This window comes from Ammospiza caudacuta, chromosome 1 (assembly GCF_027887145.1).
Source record: "Ammospiza caudacuta isolate bAmmCau1 chromosome 1, bAmmCau1.pri, whole genome shotgun sequence".
In the NCBI taxonomy this organism is placed as follows: domain Eukaryota; kingdom Metazoa; phylum Chordata; class Aves; order Passeriformes; family Passerellidae; genus Ammospiza; species Ammospiza caudacuta.
The window spans coordinates 41,751,642-41,773,599 of record NC_080593.1 but is presented as its reverse complement, the minus strand read 5'-3'; the positions used below and the strand labels follow the sequence as shown (position 1 = coordinate 41,773,599).

Below are 21,958 nucleotides of genomic sequence, written 5' to 3'. Positions count from 1 at the left end.
TCAGAGAAATTACACTTGTCTCAGTCACCAAAGCTGTGTCACTCTGAAAGCAAGTGGTTGAGATGAAAATTGTATTTCTTGCAACGTGCAGCATCTGGCGCACAGCTGTTGTGCTGAATGAAATACCAAGTTAACAGCAGTGTGGAACAGTTGAAGTTCTCCCCAAAGTAGTATTGCTGAGTTTCTAAATATGCCTCTTAAATTATACTCTGGTGAAAAATCAGTCAACCTCGATCTTTGCCTCTGTCTCCCTTTCCCTTGTGCCCCATTTCTGCTTCTCCATATTTAGCACAACAAAGTAACAACGAACAGCGTGGCCTTTCACAAAAGCCAATCCCCACCTGCTTATTTACTACAGCAGCTTCACAGTATGGATTGTGCTGCTGGGTATTTTTGTTTAAATGTCTGCTGACTGAAGAGGCCTGGCATAGCGTGGAGGCTGTGTTTGACAAAGCGTCTGTAGTGAAAGGACCTGCCTGCATCACCTCCCACACTCACCGAACACCTGCACGCTGACAAATGAATCCCAAGAGCTCCCTTTGAAAAAGAAACAAGCCCCTGTACCTCTGTGTGGCTGAATGGCAATAAGTCCCCCTTCCTTGCATGCTTCTCTCCCTAAATAAAGTTGTTAATGCTGTTGTCTTGGCTAAGACTCTCCACTTTGTGCCTCAAAACTGCCCTGAGCTGACACCACAGCCAAGCCTGCCCTGCAAAGACAGAGCCTAGATCTTTTAGGCTCCTTTGAAAAGGCTGTCTGCAATCAGGTCAGCCTACTCTGCCTCACATGCAAAGACATTTTTCTCATTGCCAAACAGTCTAGGAGTAAAAGAGGGGTTTGCGTGAGCAGAGGCAGCTCCTCAGGAAGGCTGTGAGGAGAGGAGGGAGTCTCACAAGTGACAGATGGAGAAGAAAAGCAGAGGGGGAGCTGCAGTCATGAATCACTGTAAGGGTATTTCACCAGCTGGCTGCAAAGATAACCAGACTGCTCGAAACAGGGGAAAATCTGAGAAGGAAATGAGAGTAATGGTGCACTGCTGTTGCAGCTCAGTGCCAGTGACAAGTTAAGGGATCTACATCCTGGGAGTTGTGTTTAACTGCTTTAGTCAGAGATGCTAAGAGCAAGTTCCAACCCCTACAGATCTGCCCTAGTGCTCCTGGGGTTTTGCTGGGGACCACATCTCAGGAAAGATGACTGAAATAGAGAAATAAAATTCAAGAAATGTGTTTCTGGTGATGAGAATGAGTGAGGGATGAAATGAATAGGGAAAACCAGGATGTGGGTGGGGGTTAAGCATCACTTGAAAGGGGATGTCGGGACAGAAAAATATTTCCCTTTACTGAAATAACTTCAGCTCTTCTTCTCAAGGTTATTATGGGTCAATCTCTTCTAGCTAAACATGCTGGTGATTTTCCTTCCTTATGAAACTCCCTTTATATCCTCTTTTAGCAGTTGCCTTCTGAGAACAGCAGCAATAAGGTTTGCTTTTGCTGCAATCTTCGTTTTGCCCTACTCAGCAAATCTGAACAGGAAGGGACTCAGGCATCATCAAAGATGAAAGACTCCACAGTGGACAGCTCATATTTATACTAATCAGGTGAGTTCCTAAATGCAAGAAACAGAGACAGATCATGAGACAGGGCACAGTTCCTTTATTTCAGGTTTTAAATCTCCTCTGCCACATTTACAAAAGTGCTAATGAAAGGCTGAGGTTGTGCCAATGCACTTAGAAACAGGCATGACCATGATCCATTAAATATGGATAGGTTTGCCTTGTAATATGTCAGACTGAGGTTCAGTTCCTGAACCACCAAGTGTTTTATCCTTAAATGTTTGACTAGAAAAGAATTTGGTGTTCTTTTCATGCTTTTATGCTAGCATATTCACCACACTTACTCACTTTGTAGCTTTCCTGGCAGGGTGCAAACAGGGGCAAATCTGTTGCCCACAATACAGCCCACCCAGCAAGACCAAATGCTGGTCAGACAGAGCAGGAGACTGAGATGGAGGCAATTCCTCCCTCCTGCCCATGGACATCGTGGTGCAGCCACACAGTCACTGTGCAGAGTGGCTTCAGAGACCTCCCTTGTGGTATCCCACAGATGCTGGTAGAGAAACAAGGAGCAGCTATGCACATCTTCCCCTGGGACCTTGGTTTCCCTCCTGTACACTATGTTCCTCATAGCATAGTGCTCTAGCTTGCAAGACTGCCCTGTCTCTGTGTCTATGGCAGCCCTTCAAGGTGGAACTGTGCCAAGTCCAGTGAAAAGGGAGCTTCTGTGGTTTTGGACGAAGGATAACAAATCAAATCACAGTTGCATATCTACTATAATATCCACATTAGTATTACCCTGCTCCTTAGACTGCCTATGTGAGCCCTGAACTGTGCAGCAATATTTTTTAGAATGACTCTTAGACAATTCCAGAAGGCTGAAGAATTTGACATGTAACTTTGTCTTATTTTAGTTCCTGAAGAAAGGTAAAAAACTTCAAACATGGCAACATGTATTGTAGATATCCCAACAGCAACTTTTCTGATTTCTAGCACATACCAGTGTTGCACACTGGGAATTTTGGGTCAACCTTAGGCAAAGCAGAAAGGGAGAGTTTGGTTTCAGAAGACACTCTGAATAAGAACAAGCACAGCAGCTTTTCATGGAGCTGTTCTGATAGTCAGTTCCAATCATTTTTATTTTGTTACTACACTTTATACCACAAACATCCCTTGATTTCTCATATGGATGATCTCTTGCAAAATCACCAAGCATGATGTGCAGCAGCTGGTGACTTTGGGAAAACAGGAAACTTTCCATCCCACTATGATGCCTCTTACAGAAATTACCAATTAGCAAATATGACACTTAACTGGCCCTTACTAGGTTTGAGAATTGACATTCCATGAAAGTAAATGGGAAGCAGTTATCACTTCTTCAGTTTAATATTTCAAATTGATTTATGTTTCCAATTATTTTGGATGAGATCAACCAGACTGAGTTAATCCATGGCTACCCAAGATGTCATAGGGAAACCAGACTTTAATAATCTTTAGAAGTGACCTACCTAACAGCAAACTTATCCTTACACCAACTGAGGATCAGTTTACTCGTGCGCTCAGTGCTTCATGTTCAAGCCTGCTCATGCACATGTGCATCTCACACTACTGAAGGACTGTTAATTTACAGCATCCAGATACACCAGAAAAGCTTATGATAGGTAAAAAGAATCGCCCTCTCTCCAGACAACCATGAGAGCATGTCTGTCTCAACATACTCTTAGAGAGAAGAAAACAGATGGCACTTACCTCCGACAGCGTTACAGCGAGATGTCATTTCCCAGAGGACCAAAGCCATGGAGTACACATCTGTTTGTTTGAAGGACTCCATGTTCTCCAGGTTCATCCTGGACTCCAAAACCTCAGGGGCCATATATCTTGCTGTGCCAACCTACAGGAGAAGAGATTGGGGAGAGCTCATGAGCTGAAATTGCAATTCATGTTTTGGATTCCACTGTGATTTAACTCCAGCTTTCACAGAAACAGTGCCATTTGACATGTATCCAAAAATTCAGGCTATACTTGGCGCAGGCCATATTTTCTGCTGCCAGGGGAATCTGGCATTGTTCTGACTACCAACTTACTTGCACCTCTCCTGGTGAGGAAAAAAATGGCCTTTTTTAGTTCCTTAAGCAAATCATTTTGACACTGATAAATTTTCTCACTCTTTGGCCATTCACAGATAAACTCCAACCTTTGGGCCTGAAGCAATTGCTGCAGACCAAGTGTCTTTCAGATGAGCAAGAAACACATTGTATTATATTGCACAGCATATTACAGTGTTAGCTGTTTCTTTTCATGGCAGGCTTAAAAGGAGAGTAAATGCAGGCCTGGGAGAAGAAAGCAAACACACAAATACTGAATGCAGAACCACACATTTGAATCGAAACCAAAAATCTGCCCCTTTGAAAAAAACATTCTCATAAAATTTATTCATACTGAGCAATTTTCAGCAATGACTTTAGCAGCTTTGCTGAGATCTGGATTATGATTTTGCATTACAGAAAATAAAGTTTAAAAGTCTGTTTTTATCACAAGAAAAGATTTAAGGAAGAATTCTTGGATCACTCAACAGTTGCTCTCAAATGACAAACTCTTCACAGGGTATAAATAACGTATCCCCCTTGAAAAACTGCAAACAGAAGTCTTTCATCAGGCAAAGACAGCTTCAAGTTGAAGACTGGTTAATGGCAGAGATGAACAAACATAAGTGGGTGATGCAGTAGGACATATGATTTAAACGAGCTGTTTACACCACAGCAATCACTCCAGAGCCCAGAGGCAAGCAGGGCTGCAAAAGATCATTTCAGTTACTGGGTCTGCACTTGCAGACAGCCACATAGTAAATGTACAGTCTTGACAGAGCCCTATGATACTCTTTTTATAAGCTTCTGTAAACATGTCTTATCACCTCAGGCTCAGGGCAAATGGGAAGATGTTCCACAAAAGTGGAAAGTATCATATGAAGAAGGAAAGATCAAGAACATGGCTTTGTCATAGGACCTTGCAACAGCAAACAATCTCTGTGTCAAAAATACTTGAATGGTTGTAAGATCAAAGTCTTTATAAACAGAGGACAGAAAAAAAATTCAGTGTGAGCAGTCCCAAATTTAAGTTCCCTGCTACATTGACACTGATGAATTTAAGGCCAAGCATGTGAATAGCAGCTATACACTGAAGAAGAACTTGGGACAGTCATGTCTCAGCACCACCAAGGTGAGCACCGACTCCCTTCCCTACATAAAACGTACATATGGAAACACTGGAGCAGAGGTTGCTGCTACCCACCATTAACTCTCTAGCACAGGATTTCTTCTCCAAGCACACCCCATCCAAAACTTGAAAAGGTTACCTGTGCACATGGGCAAACATCTGCAAACCTTGCAGATTTTAACAAGATTAACGATGCCTAAACATAGGTCCCTCACATTGCCACAAAGTTCTGTCCTGGTCTGGCATTTAACATGCTCTTTGCAGCAATAAAAAGGATTCTGTACTTTTGCAGGACAGTGGAGGATGAAGGCCTACGACTAAAATGCACAGAAGAAAGCGCAGACAAAAATTGACTTGAAGAATGCTATCAAGCCAATCTTATATCCATCCTGCTTAGAATTTATCATATATTCCATTCTGCTTATGTCCCTTTATCTGCATCTAGATTATTAGGTCTTTTGGCCAAAACCACTTTTTCTGTATCTTGAAAACAAGTGACTCCTGAGCCTCAAAGGCAATTTTAGGTATCTGAACTCTGGAAATTCCAAGCTGATTGTCCCTCTAGAGTCTAGATATGCTTCTTCTTTGCAAATACCAGTCTGCTTTCAGTTCTTGATTTTCCAAAACTTCTAGAGAGGGACCATGTCACTTCATTTTTGCGATGTTTGAATCTTTTTTTACTGGAGATCTTACATTTCTTTCAACCTGTTGAGAGATGTTTCATGCCCTGAGGTGCATCAGTCAGAGAGGCAGTATGTATTTCTCTTTAGCTTTTATGGGAAACCATCTATTACAAGGGTGCTGATGCTGCTGAGGTACAGAACTGCTGTCCTTGCAGTCACCTACCACTTCTCTGAACACAGTGGGAAGAAGGTCCAGATTTATATGGTCACATAAAGTACTGTCTGCAAATATTAACCATCATGGAGGACCAAACTCAAAAGTGTGCAAAGGTTCTATAGGGTAGAAAGGTGGTTTCCAGCCTGGTATTGCAGTCAATAATGGCTATATCTGCATGATATGGAAGGTATTTGGATAGATTGGAAAGAAGATGGCTTTGTAATCCCAACAATTTGCCTTCAATATTGGTGTCTAAGGATGACCAGTAAAACAGTTAAATACTTGCACTCTTATTTATTTCATTGAAAGCTCAAGTTTTTATTGAATTAAAAATTGGGTCAGCTCCATTATAAAAGCTATAAAATTGAATCTCCTAGTGGCAAGGGTTTGAGTCAAAGGGGAAATTCTAGAAATTATGCAGAAAGCAAATCTTGGTGCAAGACTTCTTTAACAAAAGCTAGAGCATTGAAGCTGACATGTTGAGGAATTAAAGTGGGTTTCTCGCGTGTGCCCAAAAAGAACAAGGCAGAATTGGGAACCAAATCAATTGACTCATACCCCTTGTCACAGAGAAGAAAAACAGCTGGGTCACCCCTAAACAGATTCACTGAAGCTAAACAAAATAAAACAATCAGCTTCAACATCAGTGCCCAAGGACACCAACTCCAAAACCATAACCTGATCTGGGCAGCCCTGTACTTTGTCATCAGTGCTGGTGTGGACTTTGGAAGTGACAGTATCCTTCTACTTCCAAGTGACTCTGAGCAATGAAATCAGCTTGCAATAAGGGTCTGCTTTAAGCAAAGTGTCTGTGGGTGACGACTTTCAGAGTCCTCGTCTTGCTTCAAATGGGACCAGTCTTATGACTGACAATCTGGTATGAATGACTTCATTGAACTCTAAAAAGATCTGGCATGCTGGAGAGAAATTATATGTAACAGAGTAGTGTTTGTAGCATTTTAAATATGACTCCACTAATTAACATTCACTCCTGGCTCTGGTTAATAGATCTTCTAAAAATGAGATCAGGACAGTTGCTTTTCAATAAGGAGACTTCCAAAGGCATATCCACATTTGATAAAGCACAGTAAAACTCCTGTGAACTCAACAGCATGCCACAGACTGAAGATTTGTCCCTGAAAATATTCTAAGCTAAAATATTAGTTCCATGTGACGTAAAAGTCAGTTTAAATTGACAAGATTTGAGTGACCCATGTATAAAAAGATAAATATAAAACCACACAAATATATGTATAATTAAACTATTAGGAATTAAGTTAACAAATTATCTGAATTTATACTATGGGAGTTTTCATTAAAAGAGACAATATGTAGATATAGGTAATCTTCAACGCCTTCATAAACATCCCTGTCAAGTAGATGAGTATTATCCATACTCCTTAGTTGAAAAATCACAACAGGGCAATTATTTTTATTTGACATCCTTGTATTTGCTTACATGTGGAGAATGTACCATTCATTAAAGAGGTCTTTTTTGAATTTTAAAATTGTATCAGTAATTACGTGCTTACAGTTTTGAGGATGCAAGACTGACTTCATGTACACTGGAGCAGACCAGGATTGGGCCAAGTCACACAGAAGTGTAATGCCATCAGGCATGAAAACTGTATCAAAACCTCACAACATGAAGCAGATCCTTATTGTATTTGTGTGTGTGCATTGCAGCAGCGCCATGAACAGTTGCTAACAAGCTCATACATGTTTGGTATAAGTGAAAGGATGGTTGCATCACACACACATGCAGATCTCCAACCATAACAAAACCTACATTGCACTCCTCTCGTTGTTGCTTTAATGTTTAGAGCTGCTTTGTTTATAAACACATTCACATTAATTTTAAATTATTTTAAGTCAAAGCTGCCACAGAAGCTTACAGTTTTTCCATCTTTTCAGCCCAGGAACTGACAAACTGGTACATTACCTGCTCCCTTTTCAACCTTCTAACTTACCTGCCCACTGTTAGCCAAGTCATCCACAGACAGGGAAGGGTCCAGCCTCAGGGATAACCCAAAGTCACAGAGACAGCAGGTTAAATCATTTTTCACCAGGATGTTGGAACTCTTTAGGTCCCTGTGTACAATAGGTGTTTTGGGACGACCACAGGGTGTGTGATCACTGTGCAGATGGGCAATCCCTCGGGCCAAGGACCCGCCAAGTTTCCAGAGGTCCTCCCAGCTGATAATATGCCGTGTGAGATACTCCTGCAAGTTTCCTTTAGCATGGAAGGCAGTGATCAACCAATACTGTTTGCCAAGGTCTGTCTTACGTTCCTCTGCTGTCAAGAACTGGAGTATGTTCTCGTGCTTGAGGTTTACATCTGAAAATATGTCTTTCTCAGTTTTCCAGGAAGCATATTCTTCATAGGAGAAAATCTTGACTGCCACAGTTTCATACTGTTCTGATGTGTTTTGCTTCAATTTGGCTTTATACACTTCAGCAAACCTTCCTTTGCCAACAACAACGTCCAACTCAATGGGCAGCAGCTCTGTGTTGTGGTTGATGTTGTTGGCACACGTGGAGCTGATGTCTGAGCGGTCGTCGTCTAACATAATGGCACAGCCATCACTGCAGTCCTTATGCTTCTTGGGCTTAACATTCTTCTCCCATGCCTTGCTGAGCTTCCTCTTCTTGTGAGTGCGGTAGGCATAAAAGATTACAATCACAGCAACAGAAATCACCAGTAACGGGACAAGACTTATTATTGTGACTTTGGAAATTTCATCTTTCTCCTCTGGCTTATGGGGGTCATCTGTAAAGAACAGAAGGAGGGCATGCATGAAGTTATATCATAGTTTGATATGTACAGATGGCAGTCAATAATTATGATTTTTATCCAGAATACAATACATTATCTTCTCCCCTAATAGCAAATAAAAATTGTCACTGCTTTTTTGCTTCAAAATGTTGTTTTGTATGTAGGCCTCTGCTTACCACGACTTCCCTGTCTGCTTACTTTAAAAAAAGCCAAAACTGAACAAGTAAGAACCTAATGTAATTTATTCACTTTGTTCTTCTCTCAGGCTTTTAATACATAATGGATTAAATCTTCACTTTCCTGAATACAATAGCCAAGGTCTCCTGTACTTAATCTGTCAATGTATTCTTGACAGAACTGCTCCTTTAACCACTAATTACTAGAACATATTAATTTTTTATAAGTAAACAATGAAGCCTGTGAACTCCCACTTGCCCAGTTATTACTCCAGATCCAGTATATTTTACTACGATCCCTGCAAAGCCATCTTCAGGAAGTCTGTTCACACATTATACAAAAATATTTAGGCACAAATTTGTATGCTTCCATATAGACCCAAAAAACAGAACTCATTCTCATGCTTTGATGTATGTGAGTGTTGCTAGAACTAATTTAAACACCTGCATGTTAACAGGCTCAGAACAGTCACCACCACCACCCTCCAAGTGCTTCTATATGGATTTTTGTATTGGAAAACTTCCTCTGTGGGTTCCTTGCTGGTTGTACACTGGTTTTCTGCTGTAAAGAAGATGTTCACTCCAAACTCCATACCTGGTGCACTGCACACACCAACATATTCTTAGGTGGAACATACAGGGAATAGAAGAACAAGAGGGACCTATTCTAGAATAGGGATGTGTTCTGGGAAGAGTACAGACTATTATCCTACAGGTAAGAGCTGCCCTATCACCTCTAAAAACTACCTTCTAGTTAGTTCAGAATTTCTTAGGGAAGACAACCAGTTTAAAAGGGAACAGTTTTGTTCCAAGAAGAGATTAAAGGAGGGCCAGAGTTTATATCTGAAACTGATTTGATCGAACAAATGGAAATTTACTCTCAGTCTCTTTCTTCCTTTGAGTCACATAAAATGTACTGTATCATTTTTGCATGAGGGAGGGAATTGTTAGGAAAAAGCCCTGGGAGCCTAACCTGAATGGGCTGAAACAAATGAAGCTGCAGCTACAGTTAAGCAAGTGGCTTGTGGGGGCAGCATGATGCTCTGGCGGATGCTCACAGCCATGTCATTGACTCAGGCTCTGTGCACCAGGCCAAATAAGTCAATATGAAAAGGAAAAGTTTAATAAGGTCTGAAGGGAAGCTGTCACTAACAACATTAGCCACAAGTCTCTGTTTCCCCTACTCTGTGCCTTTCAAAACAAAGGTGAGCAATGCTAAAATGGACAAGGGTAAAAAGTCCACAATTAGAACAAGCAGTACCTCTGACCCTCCAATTTCACTTGTAATCACTATTCCAATGTAAACTCAGCTGGCAATTAGCAGGAGCCACCAGCTGTTCAAAGGCAGGTGATAGGACATCTGAAAAGTATATTCTTTTTATTTGGAAAAAGGCTTGCATCCTGAAACAGGATGTGCTTCCTCTCTTTAAAAGGTTCATCAACCAGATGCAAGCGAGTAATTAAATCCTAGCCTCTCAGAGGGTTTCAAGGAAGAAGTGCCTTTATAGCCTGTCATTCCCAGCCTAGCACAGGTCAATGACATGCACTAGCAGTACCTACAAAAATATATATCCTTCATTTATGCAAAAGAACTTGAGGTAATCCCTCCTTCCAGACCTATGCATACCACAAATCCTTGTTCTCCAGTAGTTTCTCTTGACAACAAAATGTTAGTAAATTTTAAAATTATTACATTTTAAATCAAAACAATACCTAAAAATTCATCACAGAATAAAGCCAACTCTTCTGCTTTTAAACATCTTGAAGAGGAGAAAAAACCTGCTGTGTTTGTATGGCTTTTATGGGAGGAATATATTTAGAAAGTCAAATGTCACTGTCAGTAAATATATTTGCATGGCTTATTCCCTTGTGCATTCTTTGCTTCTAGAAAATCTGCTTTATTAAGAACTTGGGAAACACCCTGGTGGAGGAGAACTGACTGCATTGTGGGATAGCTGTTTTGGAGTTTTGACTGCTAGCAGGTCACAACTACATGACACAACTATGACCTGTAACAATCAGAGAAAGTAATTTTGTTGAATATTTGAGGTTCGGTTTTGCTGGTTTTGTTTTTTTGGTGCTTTTTCTTGAGCACAGAAAACATGCTTAAGTCTGGACTCTGCCCTTGGAAATGAGTAACATGTCATCCATATCATAGGGTATACTCTTTCACAATTATGAAAATCTTTCTTTAGGGCATTTTAAGTAATTTTTCTTTGCCACAGAGCTGCAGCATGTAGACCAGATATCTGAAATACAAATATCTTTCAAAATGAGTGACAAAAGCCCTAAGATGTATTAGTTGTCTTTCAAGCAGTCAGAGGCAGCTGGGTGCATGTTCATCTCTAACTGAGGAGAAACACACCCTGTTCCTTTACTGTTATGGACTGTGTGAGGATCTCCAATCATTCCTACAATGTCCTAGAGCAGGCTGTATTATTTTGCTCTACAGCTGAGAACTCTCCAGCAGAGTTCTCAGCTCCTTCAGCTCTTCCTCTTTTTGCACAAGAGAAAGCTCTGCTTGCGGTGCAGGGGAATTTCTGGGTAGAAGGGAAAAAACTGCCAATGTTGCAAATGTTACTTGAAAAAGAATGTAAAAAAAGTTAATCAAAGCAGAAGCTGAGCAGTTTGGCCACTTCCCCCTGAGCACTGTATCATCCTGCAGCCCTGCTGCAAAGTGACACATCCGCTTTGGCATGCTTGCTTGGAGGAAGCAGAGAAGCAGGGGGTGAAAAGCGTACAGCTGCACAACCCCACCTAAAGCAGCAGGGACAAAGGCTTGCTAATTTTCAGTATTTAAGACAGTAGGCAAATCCCACTCAATGTTTGGGAAGTGCAAGAATGAGCACACATCAGGGAGAACTAAGTGTCAGGTCTGACAAGGCTGAACTCTAAGCTTAGGAGGGGACCAAGCTGCCTGACAGGAGAATTAAAGGGGATAGCAAGAGCAAAGAGCTGGTGGCACTGAGGTGTGTCCCAAGCAAGTAATTTCTGGAACTGTCTTTGATTTTGTCTGATGATATGAGCAGAATCAAATCACCCATTCCAGCACAAACTAAGGACAGGGAACTTCTCTGCAAAATCTGTGTACAAAATCAAGACAGGATAAAAATTCAGAGCACAGCTGTATGTTTGCATAGTGGCTCACCAACATTTTATGGCTTGACTACAGGAATCTAAGAATAAATATGCTCACTTATAAATAAATACCTATGACTGAAACCTCGTAATTTAAAAAATGGGAGTGCAGTTTCCTCTTTCTGAGCATTGGAATGAGCAAAATCTGGCTGTACAGGCAGGCAAGGAAATGGTTAAATGAAACAGCCTTTCATGTTTTGCAAACGTGCTCCTAAATAACTTTCCCCACCCACAACTATTATTTGGGTGGATCAGTCCTTTCTTAAGCTTCAAAAGAGCCTATTAATATAGCATAACAATGGAGAAGTTGAGCTAAAAGAAAGCTTCCTGTATGTGGTTTAAACTAAGCACAAACCATCTGCATAACCCTTAACACTGCCTAAGCCTTGAGGGAATAGGGCTCAGGTGCCAAGGAAAATGGAAACACTGTACAGTCAGGGAGCTTCAAAGCCCTAGAGCTTGCAAATTCTTTAGGTTGGTTTTCATGCCTTTGATACAACTTTAGTGTCAGTGAACTTTGGAAGGAATAAGTAAAACAATGGCAGTGAAATGAGGACACACTTGAATGGCAGGGCAGCAGAATGCCCAGCCAGTACTGACAGAACTACTTCCTTGCTGTCTGCTGCTCCTGTGAGCTCTAAAGCTGCTGCCTATTCAACTGCTAGTCAAAGCCACAGAGCAGAGAAAAAATATATTTGATGTTAGCAGAACTCAAGTTAAATATATCGACACCAATGCATTGCAAGCTTGTGCAGTGTCTTAAAAATTCCCAGAAACACAAAGTCACAAAACATGGTCTCAGACACAGAACTGAGATCAAGTTATTTTACAAGATCCCAAGACACAAAGCAGCCCTTTGAGCTGACTGGAGGAAAACTCCATTTTGTAGAAATTCTGAGGTTTCAAAGTTTGATTTGAATTCCACACTGGAATGAAAACCAACACTTTTTGAATGCTTTTGCCTGAACAGAATATCTGTTCAAATGTTGCAGTTTGGCAAGAGAAGTATGTGAAGTGCTGAATCCCCAGCAATGAGTGGACTGGTATGGGTGGGGTACAGCAGCTTTGAGTTCAAGACCTGCTCTGAATCAAGGGAGAGCTTTTTACAAAATGGGAGTTTGAAACTTGCACGTGTAGTGTTTTCTGAGCAAGGCACTAGGCAACAAAATATGGAAAAGCCTGCCCATCTCTTTAGTACTGTCTGGATGAAAACTAGCTCCATAAAATGCTTCACTTTCAGTGAAATGAAATTTACTCTGAACAGCTGTTTGGAGTAATTTAGTTTACCTCTATTGAAGAGCTCTAAAGTGGAAATGAAATTCTGTAGCTCAGTGTTTCATGTAGATTCGTGATGGTCTTTTGGCCAAAAATTTTGGCCTTTTTAGAATTAAAATGGCTTGGAAATCTTCAGCAAAACATTTTTTGGTGGGAAATATTGATTTTCAAAACAAAAACTCTGCTTCTGACATTCTATACTTTCCCTGAAACCCCTATCTTGAGGAAAAAAGTGGCCTGAAAGTGGATCCAACTTTTAAAAATTTCTGCTAGTTTTACAGGCATTGTTTTGGGGAGTTTTTACAGGCATTGTTTTGGGGAGTTTGAAGACGGAGGGTGGGGAGCTTTTTCACTCAGGGTGGAGGGTGTTTCCTTAGGAAAATGGTTGATCCTGACACAAAATACTTGCTAATAATCAAATTCAAATGCCACACTCCAACAAATTAACCTGCATTTTTTTTATCATGATAACTTCTTGGAAACACTTTAAATTTTCATACTTTAGAGATGATTTTTTTTTTTTTCAATTTAATAGTTTTGCTGTGCAGGAAATCAGTTTCACCCCTCCTTCAGCTCTATGCTGAGCCAACTCATGGCAGAAGAGAGAGATTACTAAAAACAGAGTGGGCTCTATCTTACCATCCAGTGGAAAATAAACCCTGGCATTTCTTGCAGACTTTCCTGAAGGTAGAATTCCTTCAACAAGTTCCTGTATTTGACAGGATCTTTTTTTGGACTAGGTAATCCAAGTCTGTCAAAGGCCAGTAAGTTGTGCTTGAGCTGTATGTCTTCATCTTTTAGTCTGAAAAGGATATTACCAGGGTATCCAAAAGACGATCTCTCTCCTGGAGAGGCACTACCTCCGGTAGTTGGCAGGTCTGCCTGGCCTGCTATAGAATCATGGAATTGTTTAGGTTGGAAAAGACCTCTAAGATCATCCAGTCCAACTGTAAACCCAGTACTGCCAAGTCTACCACTAAACCATGTCTCTAAGTGCCACATCTACAGATCTTTTAAATGCCTCCAGGGATGCTCATTCAACCACTTCCCTGGAGAACCTGTTCCAGTGCTTAACAGCACTTTTGGTGAAGAAATTTCCCCAGCTATCCAATCTAAACATCCTTTGTACAACTTGAGGCCATTTCCTCTTGTTCCATTGCTTCTTATTTGGGGGAAAATGTTGACTCCCATCTTGCTACAACCTCCTTTCAAATGGTAGCTGAAAGCCAAAAAAGGTTCCCCCTTAACCTCCTGTTCTCTTGGCTAGACAACCTCAACTCCCTCAGACGCTCTTCACAGGACTTGTGCTCGAGATCCTTTCCCAGCTTTGCTGCCCTTCTCTGGACATACTCCAGCACCTCAATGTCCTTCTTGCAGTGAGGGGCCCACAGGATTTGATGTGCCCTCAGCAGTGCTGAGCTCAGGGGGATAATCACTGCACTGGTTGTGCTGGCTCCACTCTTTCTGAAACAGGCCAGAATGCCACGGGCCCTCTTGGCCACCAGCTCTCACTGCTGGCTCGTGCTCAGCCACTGCTGACCAGCACCCCCAGGTCCTTTCCCTCCAGGCAGCTCTGCTGCCACTCCTCCTTCAGCCTGCAGCATTGCATGGAGTTGCTGTGACCCAAGCACAGGTTCCAGCACTTTGTGCCCTAAGGGTTTACTTAAAGGTATGGGAACTCATTCATCTGCTCTTTTGGGTATTTGACTGCCTAAATGTTGTGCTGCAGTCAACAAATGGTTGGCAAACCAGGCCTAGCTCTCTTAATGCATGTCACTGCCCAGTGCCACCACTTATCTCTTTTCCTGAAAGGTAGTAAGTATGAGCTACTTTAAAGACCAATGGCACACCCACTGCTGCCCTCCCCTGCAGACCTGCAGTTTTGGCCTTGGCACACAACCACCTAGGGGGATCAGGACTCATGACTTCTCTTTAACACCCAGGGAAAATCCCCAGTTACATGACCCAGTTACATGTGTTACATGTTGGAAGAGTTATGCATATGCATCTGTCACCTGATGGGAATGGCTGCATCTTAGTCACAAGGGTGGGAGGGAGGCAACTTCATTGCCTCTGGGTGGCTTACTTCAGCAAAAAGGCTGGGCAGCAATGATATCTCATCTATTGTAAGCAGGATTTCATTTTTCAACTGATTGCCAAGTATGCTATTCAGCACCCAGGAGGTCTAAGAAACTCTTAAGTTCTAAGACAGAACACATAGTTTGTTGCTGCTTTTATTCCCCCACTGCTGGCTAGAAAATATTTCCTTGGTTTGCTGGCACTGCACCCATTTGCTTAAAATCTTCCACCCCACTAAAGCATTCCCTTCTTATCTCTTCCATGCTAATAGGTCCCTTCACTGTGTGTACATGGCATCTCTCACACACTTCGACATTTTAGCTGAGCTTTCCTACTCAGCAATATGAAAGCCAACATATTTTAACTTTACATGACGTGACTGAGTTTCTGTGATACATGGCTCAGTTATAGAGCTTGGGTGTCTGCTGCTGTTTGCTGGTGGATTTCTGGAACAAATCAATCTCTCCAGTTTCAATATGTTTCAACAGATGCCACACATTAACGACTATTTTTATTCTCAGTCTGAGTTTCACCCCTCCAACCTTTCCCAAAATATTATGTTGCCAGTGTTAGTTACAGTTTGTTTCTGTCTGTAATTATTAAAGTCTCTTCCATGACAACCTGATAAAAGGTTGGCCACATTCCCATACTTATTAAGCTCTCAAGTGATGCAAATTATAACAAATATGCCAACCAGACTGGAAGAGCACTGCCTAGTTTGTTTTTACACAAATCTGTAACTGAGCACGGTTATTTTCCTAAGAAGCAAACAATATAAATAATACAGAGCAAACCAAAATTTTGGCTCCTTTAGCCTCTTTTCATTCTATTTCCTTTCTATCCCATTAAGTGAATCAGATGTTCAGCATTACACAGCCTCTCCTTTAGTTACACACAGCTGCAGGCACTGGGTGGGACTCCAGCGCCTGCAAATACCTAAGAGGAAACATAGAGAACAAAGCCAATATACAAGCAGTGAGAGGCTCTGTGCAATGTTATGTAATGTTACTGACCTCTTTTATGGGGCAGCTGGAATACAGTTACCTTCTGAACATGTTAGTTGGATAACAGAAAGAGAGATTAATGAAAGCCTTTGTTAAAATTCACTTGGAAGCAGTCCAGCTGTAATCATCTCCCTTCTGATGTTCCTTGAGCACCGGACAACTCATCACACAAGTATTTATGGACTGGTGACTGTTTGTACACAGATCTTAAGTCTGAGATCCTCCTATGTTGTCAAGTAAAATCACTAACATTTTGACTCTAGTAAGGAGAGGAAGAGGAGAGAAAGAAAGGAAAAGACAGGATCAACATGTTAGAGACAAATGAGAGGTACAAAGTTAAGGACATTCTGAAACATTATCCATATTTCCTGCAGTCTGGGCACAGGACATCACACAGGCATGCTTGCGGTGATTCAGGCAGCAGGGCAGCACCAGCTCTCGCAGGTAACAACTGTACACAGTGAGCAATCACAACACTTGGAGCACTGCAAATCCACAGGCTGTAATTTGTTCAGGCAAATGACTCAGCCACAATTGATTAATCAAATAGGCATGTTTCTTACACTCTCAATTAGCCAACTCTGTAAAACCAGGATCAATATGAAGTCAAAAAAACTGGCTAAAAAGTAGCGCAACACCCTCCCTCCCTCAACACACTTCCCCAATTAGCTTCATTATTCTCATAAACTCTTTTTGACCTGTCAGTCATCTCTGTCACTGAGGTTTTGGTATTTCAAGGCAACTGTCTGGATGGTTCAGAGTTGCTGCTTAAGGTTTCTCCCATATCTGGGTGTGGTGGGAATGCCCAAAATAATGACTTCATCTTGCAGTAGGTGAGCACTAAACACAGTTACCAAAACAATCTCACAGACACCTCGGTTGCAAGCTTCATGGAGATATGCATAGCATGGCAAGAGACAGGTGAGGATAAAAAAATTACCACCATGTCAGTTATTAGGATGAAACAACTATAAACAAAACAGAACTGTGTTGAAATCCTGGTTCCAACTTTTGAGTTCTCTGCACCGTTTCTTGGATTTGAACGTGATGCCCAGGATAACAACTGCATATATATTGGTAACAGTATTTAAAGAATTTGTTTTCTTGTTTGCAGTCTCCACTGCTGGTTTGCATATTAATAAATGACTGTGCCTAAATGAACTGCACAAGAGGAAGGAGTTCCATTGCACCGCAGGTAGGCAGGTCATGCACCAAGTAACATTCAGGAATCCCATCTTCTTGTCTACAATGAGTACCTGGTCATTTCTGCCCATGGAGAACAGGTTAAATGTGGGGCTGGAAAGGGCACTTGGTACTGCTTGGTCCGTTAGATAAACCAGGCTTAACTTCAGTCAAAGAACTTGGGATTGTTAACAAAGCCCAGCTTTGTTAGGCAGCTGTCATGCTCACACTGGCTGATGGCTGGGAGGTGTGGTGAAGGGGAAGCAGAGGAACAAAGCTGCCCAATCATCACAGGAGAACTGGGACTGTGCAAACAACTACAGACAGACCTGATTCATCCCAGCAGATCAAAGCAGAAGAAGGTAAAGCAAGATTGACAAGATCCGCCAGACACAACCAGACATCAGGGTGCAAAAAGCCCTCATAGTCTAGTCCTGCTCTCATTTTTTCCACAACAGAAAGACCAGGCCTCTGTCTGCTACCTAGCCAGCTTCTAGCCACCCAAGGCCTTTTACCCCAGTTCTGGCTAATCTTTTCCAGTGGTTTTGCTCCCTAGCTTTGCCTTCTGGTAACACTAACATTAGACTTTTGAATAAATAATAATTACAAAACACTGGCATTGAGATTTGCTGTGAGAAGCATTTTCCCATGGCAGGGGTGAAAGCTGCTTGCCAGTCACCCACAATTTTGTTTGGCAAAAAAAAGAGAGCGATTAAAAAATAAACACATAGTAGTCAGATTTACAATGGTTACCTGTCTCCTGCATGTTATTTCTCCAAAAAGTACAGAACATTATTTGGAGTGATTTTGCACTCAGTATTTTCCACCAGCTGCCTGTGGCCTGGAGTGCCAGGGATCTGAATCAGGGTCAGCCACCTGACACAGCAGAACTACAGGCATATTTAGGCACATGTTTGACCGTGTCTTGCTTATCCTGCAGACTGGCAATTTGAATGAAAATCCATAAAAAAACCAGACATTTGATTTTCATGTATCTACTTAAAACATTTCTAAAGTCACTCTTGAGTGAGTCACAACACCTCCAATAACCAAAACCTTTAGATGCTTGTGTCTAAAATTGGAGTCAGGAGGCTTGCCCTTCACAGTCAAGACTCATGCAAGCCAGTAGTGCTATAAACCAATTCTTCCATAAGCAATAACAGCTCAGCTGTGAATCACTGGAATTCAGTGACTAACCTTTGGTGGATATTAGAACTTGTTGCCTTAACCAGGGTTTTCTTTCTTACCTCAGAAACAGCAGAAACAAACTAAACCTGGTCTGTCTTAAGTGCATACAGGAAGAAGAGGTAAAATACTAGTTATTTATAACAATTGCTTGAAAGGAAATGCTGTGATCAACAGGTGAAAAATTGTAATCTTTTTATCTCTATTTGTGCTAATAAATTATTAAAATCAGTGTTTGATCAGGCTTTTTTAGAGTAGCTCTCATCTTGCTCTCCAAAACTAGAATGTGCAAAACCATTGCAAAAAAGTTCTTGTTCTGCTCTTTAAGAAATGTAGAGAAAAAAAAACCTGCAAGAACAATGTACAGAATAGATCTGGATGACAGTCATTCCAAAGGCAAAATTATTACAGGCTATTATCTAGTTGTCTGGAGGAGCCATGGACCAGCTGGCTGTGATGTTCTGCTCAAAGTTAAACATAGACAGGAAACCGCATGTCTGATACTGTAAAAATCGTTTGTCTTCCTGCCATGGCTAACCAGGCAAGCAACCCAAAGGGGCTGTTTTCATTTAAAAGAAACACTAATCCACAACAATAAAAAAGGAATGACAAAGCCTCAATTCTCCCCCCTCCTGACTGGAGTTAATGCCTGTGTTTATGAATGAACTGGAAATGTTACGGAGTGAAGTTTTACATTACTTTAATTTTTATCTGTAGTTATTCACTTAATATATATGAATGCAGCACATGGTTTTCATGAGTCACCTGAAGTGCTCGCAGCACGTGACCTAGAAGGAAAGGCTCCACTGGAAGAGTGAAAGGAATTTGGGTAAAAAGACCGGGTTTAAACTTCTACTACTCTTTGTGGATTGATCTGGAAGAGTGAGTGAGCTGCAGAGTTCATAGGAATCAAGGCACTTGGTGCTGAATTTTAGAAAGGTTTTCATAACTGTACATACACACCAAAGACACATATTTATCAGTGATTTCATTCAGCTACATAGCTCCAGGAAAAACAGCTATAACGTGGCTAACATACAATTTAGCCAAAATCCACAAGGGTGTGGTACATATTGTACAAAAACACTAGGCAGCTGACACAGAGTAAGATCTCTTCTCTGGGGACACATTCTCTTCAATAAAACCAAGCAATCTGTCTACCTGGGTCTACCACTTGTGCTCATATCAATACCAGTATATGCTCCAAATCCTTTAAAGATCACCCAAGTAAGGGTTGGTCACACAACCATGGATGAGCAGTCAGGTTGTCTGGTTTCAAATCAAGCTTGATGAGGGGATGAGGAAGACAGGGATGAGGGCTGGCACCAGAAAGGGATAGCCTGGGCCAAGGGAAGCAAAAACATGCTAGCTTGCTCTTGGCTAATTTGGTGTGGTTTTGAGACCTAAACTAGTTGGCCTTCTTGGAGGTTAGGAAGTGAGAGCTACAATTGCTCACACAGTCATTCACCTCAGTGCAGTGCCACACCATATTTCCCAGGAGTGGAAACAGCATCCCAAGCCTTCGTTATCTGAGTTAACAAGGACCTAATTATATCCTTTTCTGAGGAATTTATGGGTGATGGGGATGGGTGTGGTGTGCCACACCCCTTCAGAAGTGTGAATACATAAATTTCTCCATAGGAGACCTCACCCTTCCCTGTGAGAAACCTGACTTTGTCTCAGTAAAATAATCACAGCAGGTAGCACAAAATAAAGCAAAAGGGGTGTGTGCACCCACACACATCTCTGTGTGCAGCAGTAGGTCCAGCAGCAATGCACACACCTGCACTGCCTTCACTGTGTCTGCAGTGGCCCCATCAGAGCTCAGAAGTGGAATGGGGATGGGTTATGCACTTGTTGTTTGGTCTGCACTCACATTTCCCTGGTTTACCTGAACTCACATACACTGCCTTGAGCTATGTAGGTGTGGGGGAATATATTTCCCAGAGAAGGAGCCTAGCTTCTTCACACCCACCACAAGGGAGGTGCAGATGGTCAGTTACACCAGAGAAGCTGACTTAAAATTCACATCCTATCAGATTATCAGTAACATCTCTATATGCAGATAACACACTCGGGCAATACAGCCTTTTAGAAGAGGTAGGACCTTAAAAATAGCATTTGCCTTTAGTTTGGATTTTATAATGTAATTAGCATGTGTTGCATTTTGGTGTGCCCACAGAACAACTGTAAACATCTTTCTTTCATCTTCCATCAGCTTTTAAGTGCAATATCTTGAGCTGAATATGAGACTTACTTCACAATGAGGACAGCCTGGCAGGAAGAAGCACCCTCAGAACACAGAAAAGAAAGATTGAGATTTTTCAAGATTCAAGAAAGACTAAAATAGCACCTGCCATTATAAGTTCTCCCCCACAAAATGCAATTCCAAAGGACATCAGTATAACACAGTTAAAATTGACCCAGTTAATATTACTTGCAAGGAATGTAGGAATGCCAGGTAAATTATTAAACCTACCTGATGTAAAAATGAGCATATCATTGCATTCTTCACCTTTGCAGGAACACATGAACATCAATCCCCCATCATCCTTCTTTTCCCTCATTAAACACTGCTCTGAGGTATAGTCATCCAAAATGTGACCATACAGTTTTTCCTGGGGGTCGTGGCATATTGTTTCTAATGTCACATTTTCATCATTCTGTCTCCTAAAAATGAAAAGGAGAAAACTGAAATCAAAAAAGAAATATTTTATAAAGGGAACAGACAGGACCACACCTGGCCAAAATTTACCTCTTTTGAGAACATAAACAGCATTTAAAGAGCATCCTATGTTTTTCTCTGTCTTTGTTGAATGGGGCAAATTTGGCACCGTCTGGGCTCCTCACAGCTGTACAATGGCACAGCTATTCCTGTATCATATTCCTGCTAAGCTCACAAGAGTGCCTCTGAAAATCTCACTTAGAATTATTCAAGCTAATGCTTGATGAACTGCTGTGAACTTCAGAACATACTTTTGGTTTTTGTGGTCACTAAGTAGACAGTAAAAATCTGTGGGAAATTATGAGAAAAACTGAATTATTTCCTCAAAATCAGAGAATTTCTAGCGAGTTGGTCTTTTCATTTTGCTTTTGAAGCCTACAATCAGCACAGTTTGTGCACTGAAGGAGTTATATACAAAAAACCCCCCTCAACCAACTAAAAACACCCCAGCAAAATATCAATCATAAAAACTGATGCAAGTTTGAGTTGCCTCACAGTCAGGGAAATATTTATAGCTGATAATCTGGACCATATTCCTGCGTTTTGTCCTGGTCCACAGATTTAATTTCATTGACAAAAGACTTGTTGGCAAAAAAGCACTTTACAATTCTCAACTTACTTGCCTTTTGGATAAATGGTAATGAAAAATCCAACATGTATCTTAAATTGTACAACAGCTCCTTTTTATGGCAATAATAGACACTGATGACTTACTAAAGAATCACAAGAGAAATAAGGAAAAGCACACTGGACTGATCCTGAACTGAAATCCCTACTTCCAATTATGCTGAACATCTCAATTCAATGGACACAAC

General features: G+C 41.3%; 1 protein-coding gene across 1 annotated transcript in view; it reads right to left on the bottom strand.

Annotated features, from left to right (window-relative positions):
* Positions 1 to 21,958, bottom strand: part of TGFBR2 (transforming growth factor beta receptor 2) — a 62,792-nt gene that overhangs the window by 12,465 nt on the left and 28,369 nt on the right. The window contains exons 3-5 of the mRNA XM_058810346.1: positions 20,898 to 21,088; positions 7,574 to 8,373; positions 3,300 to 3,441 (exon numbers count right to left, since the gene is read on the bottom strand). Coding sequence (XP_058666329.1) covers positions 3,300 to 3,441; positions 7,574 to 8,373; positions 20,898 to 21,088 — 1,133 coding nt within the window. The remainder of the gene's footprint in view (positions 1 to 3,299; positions 3,442 to 7,573; positions 8,374 to 20,897; positions 21,089 to 21,958) is intronic.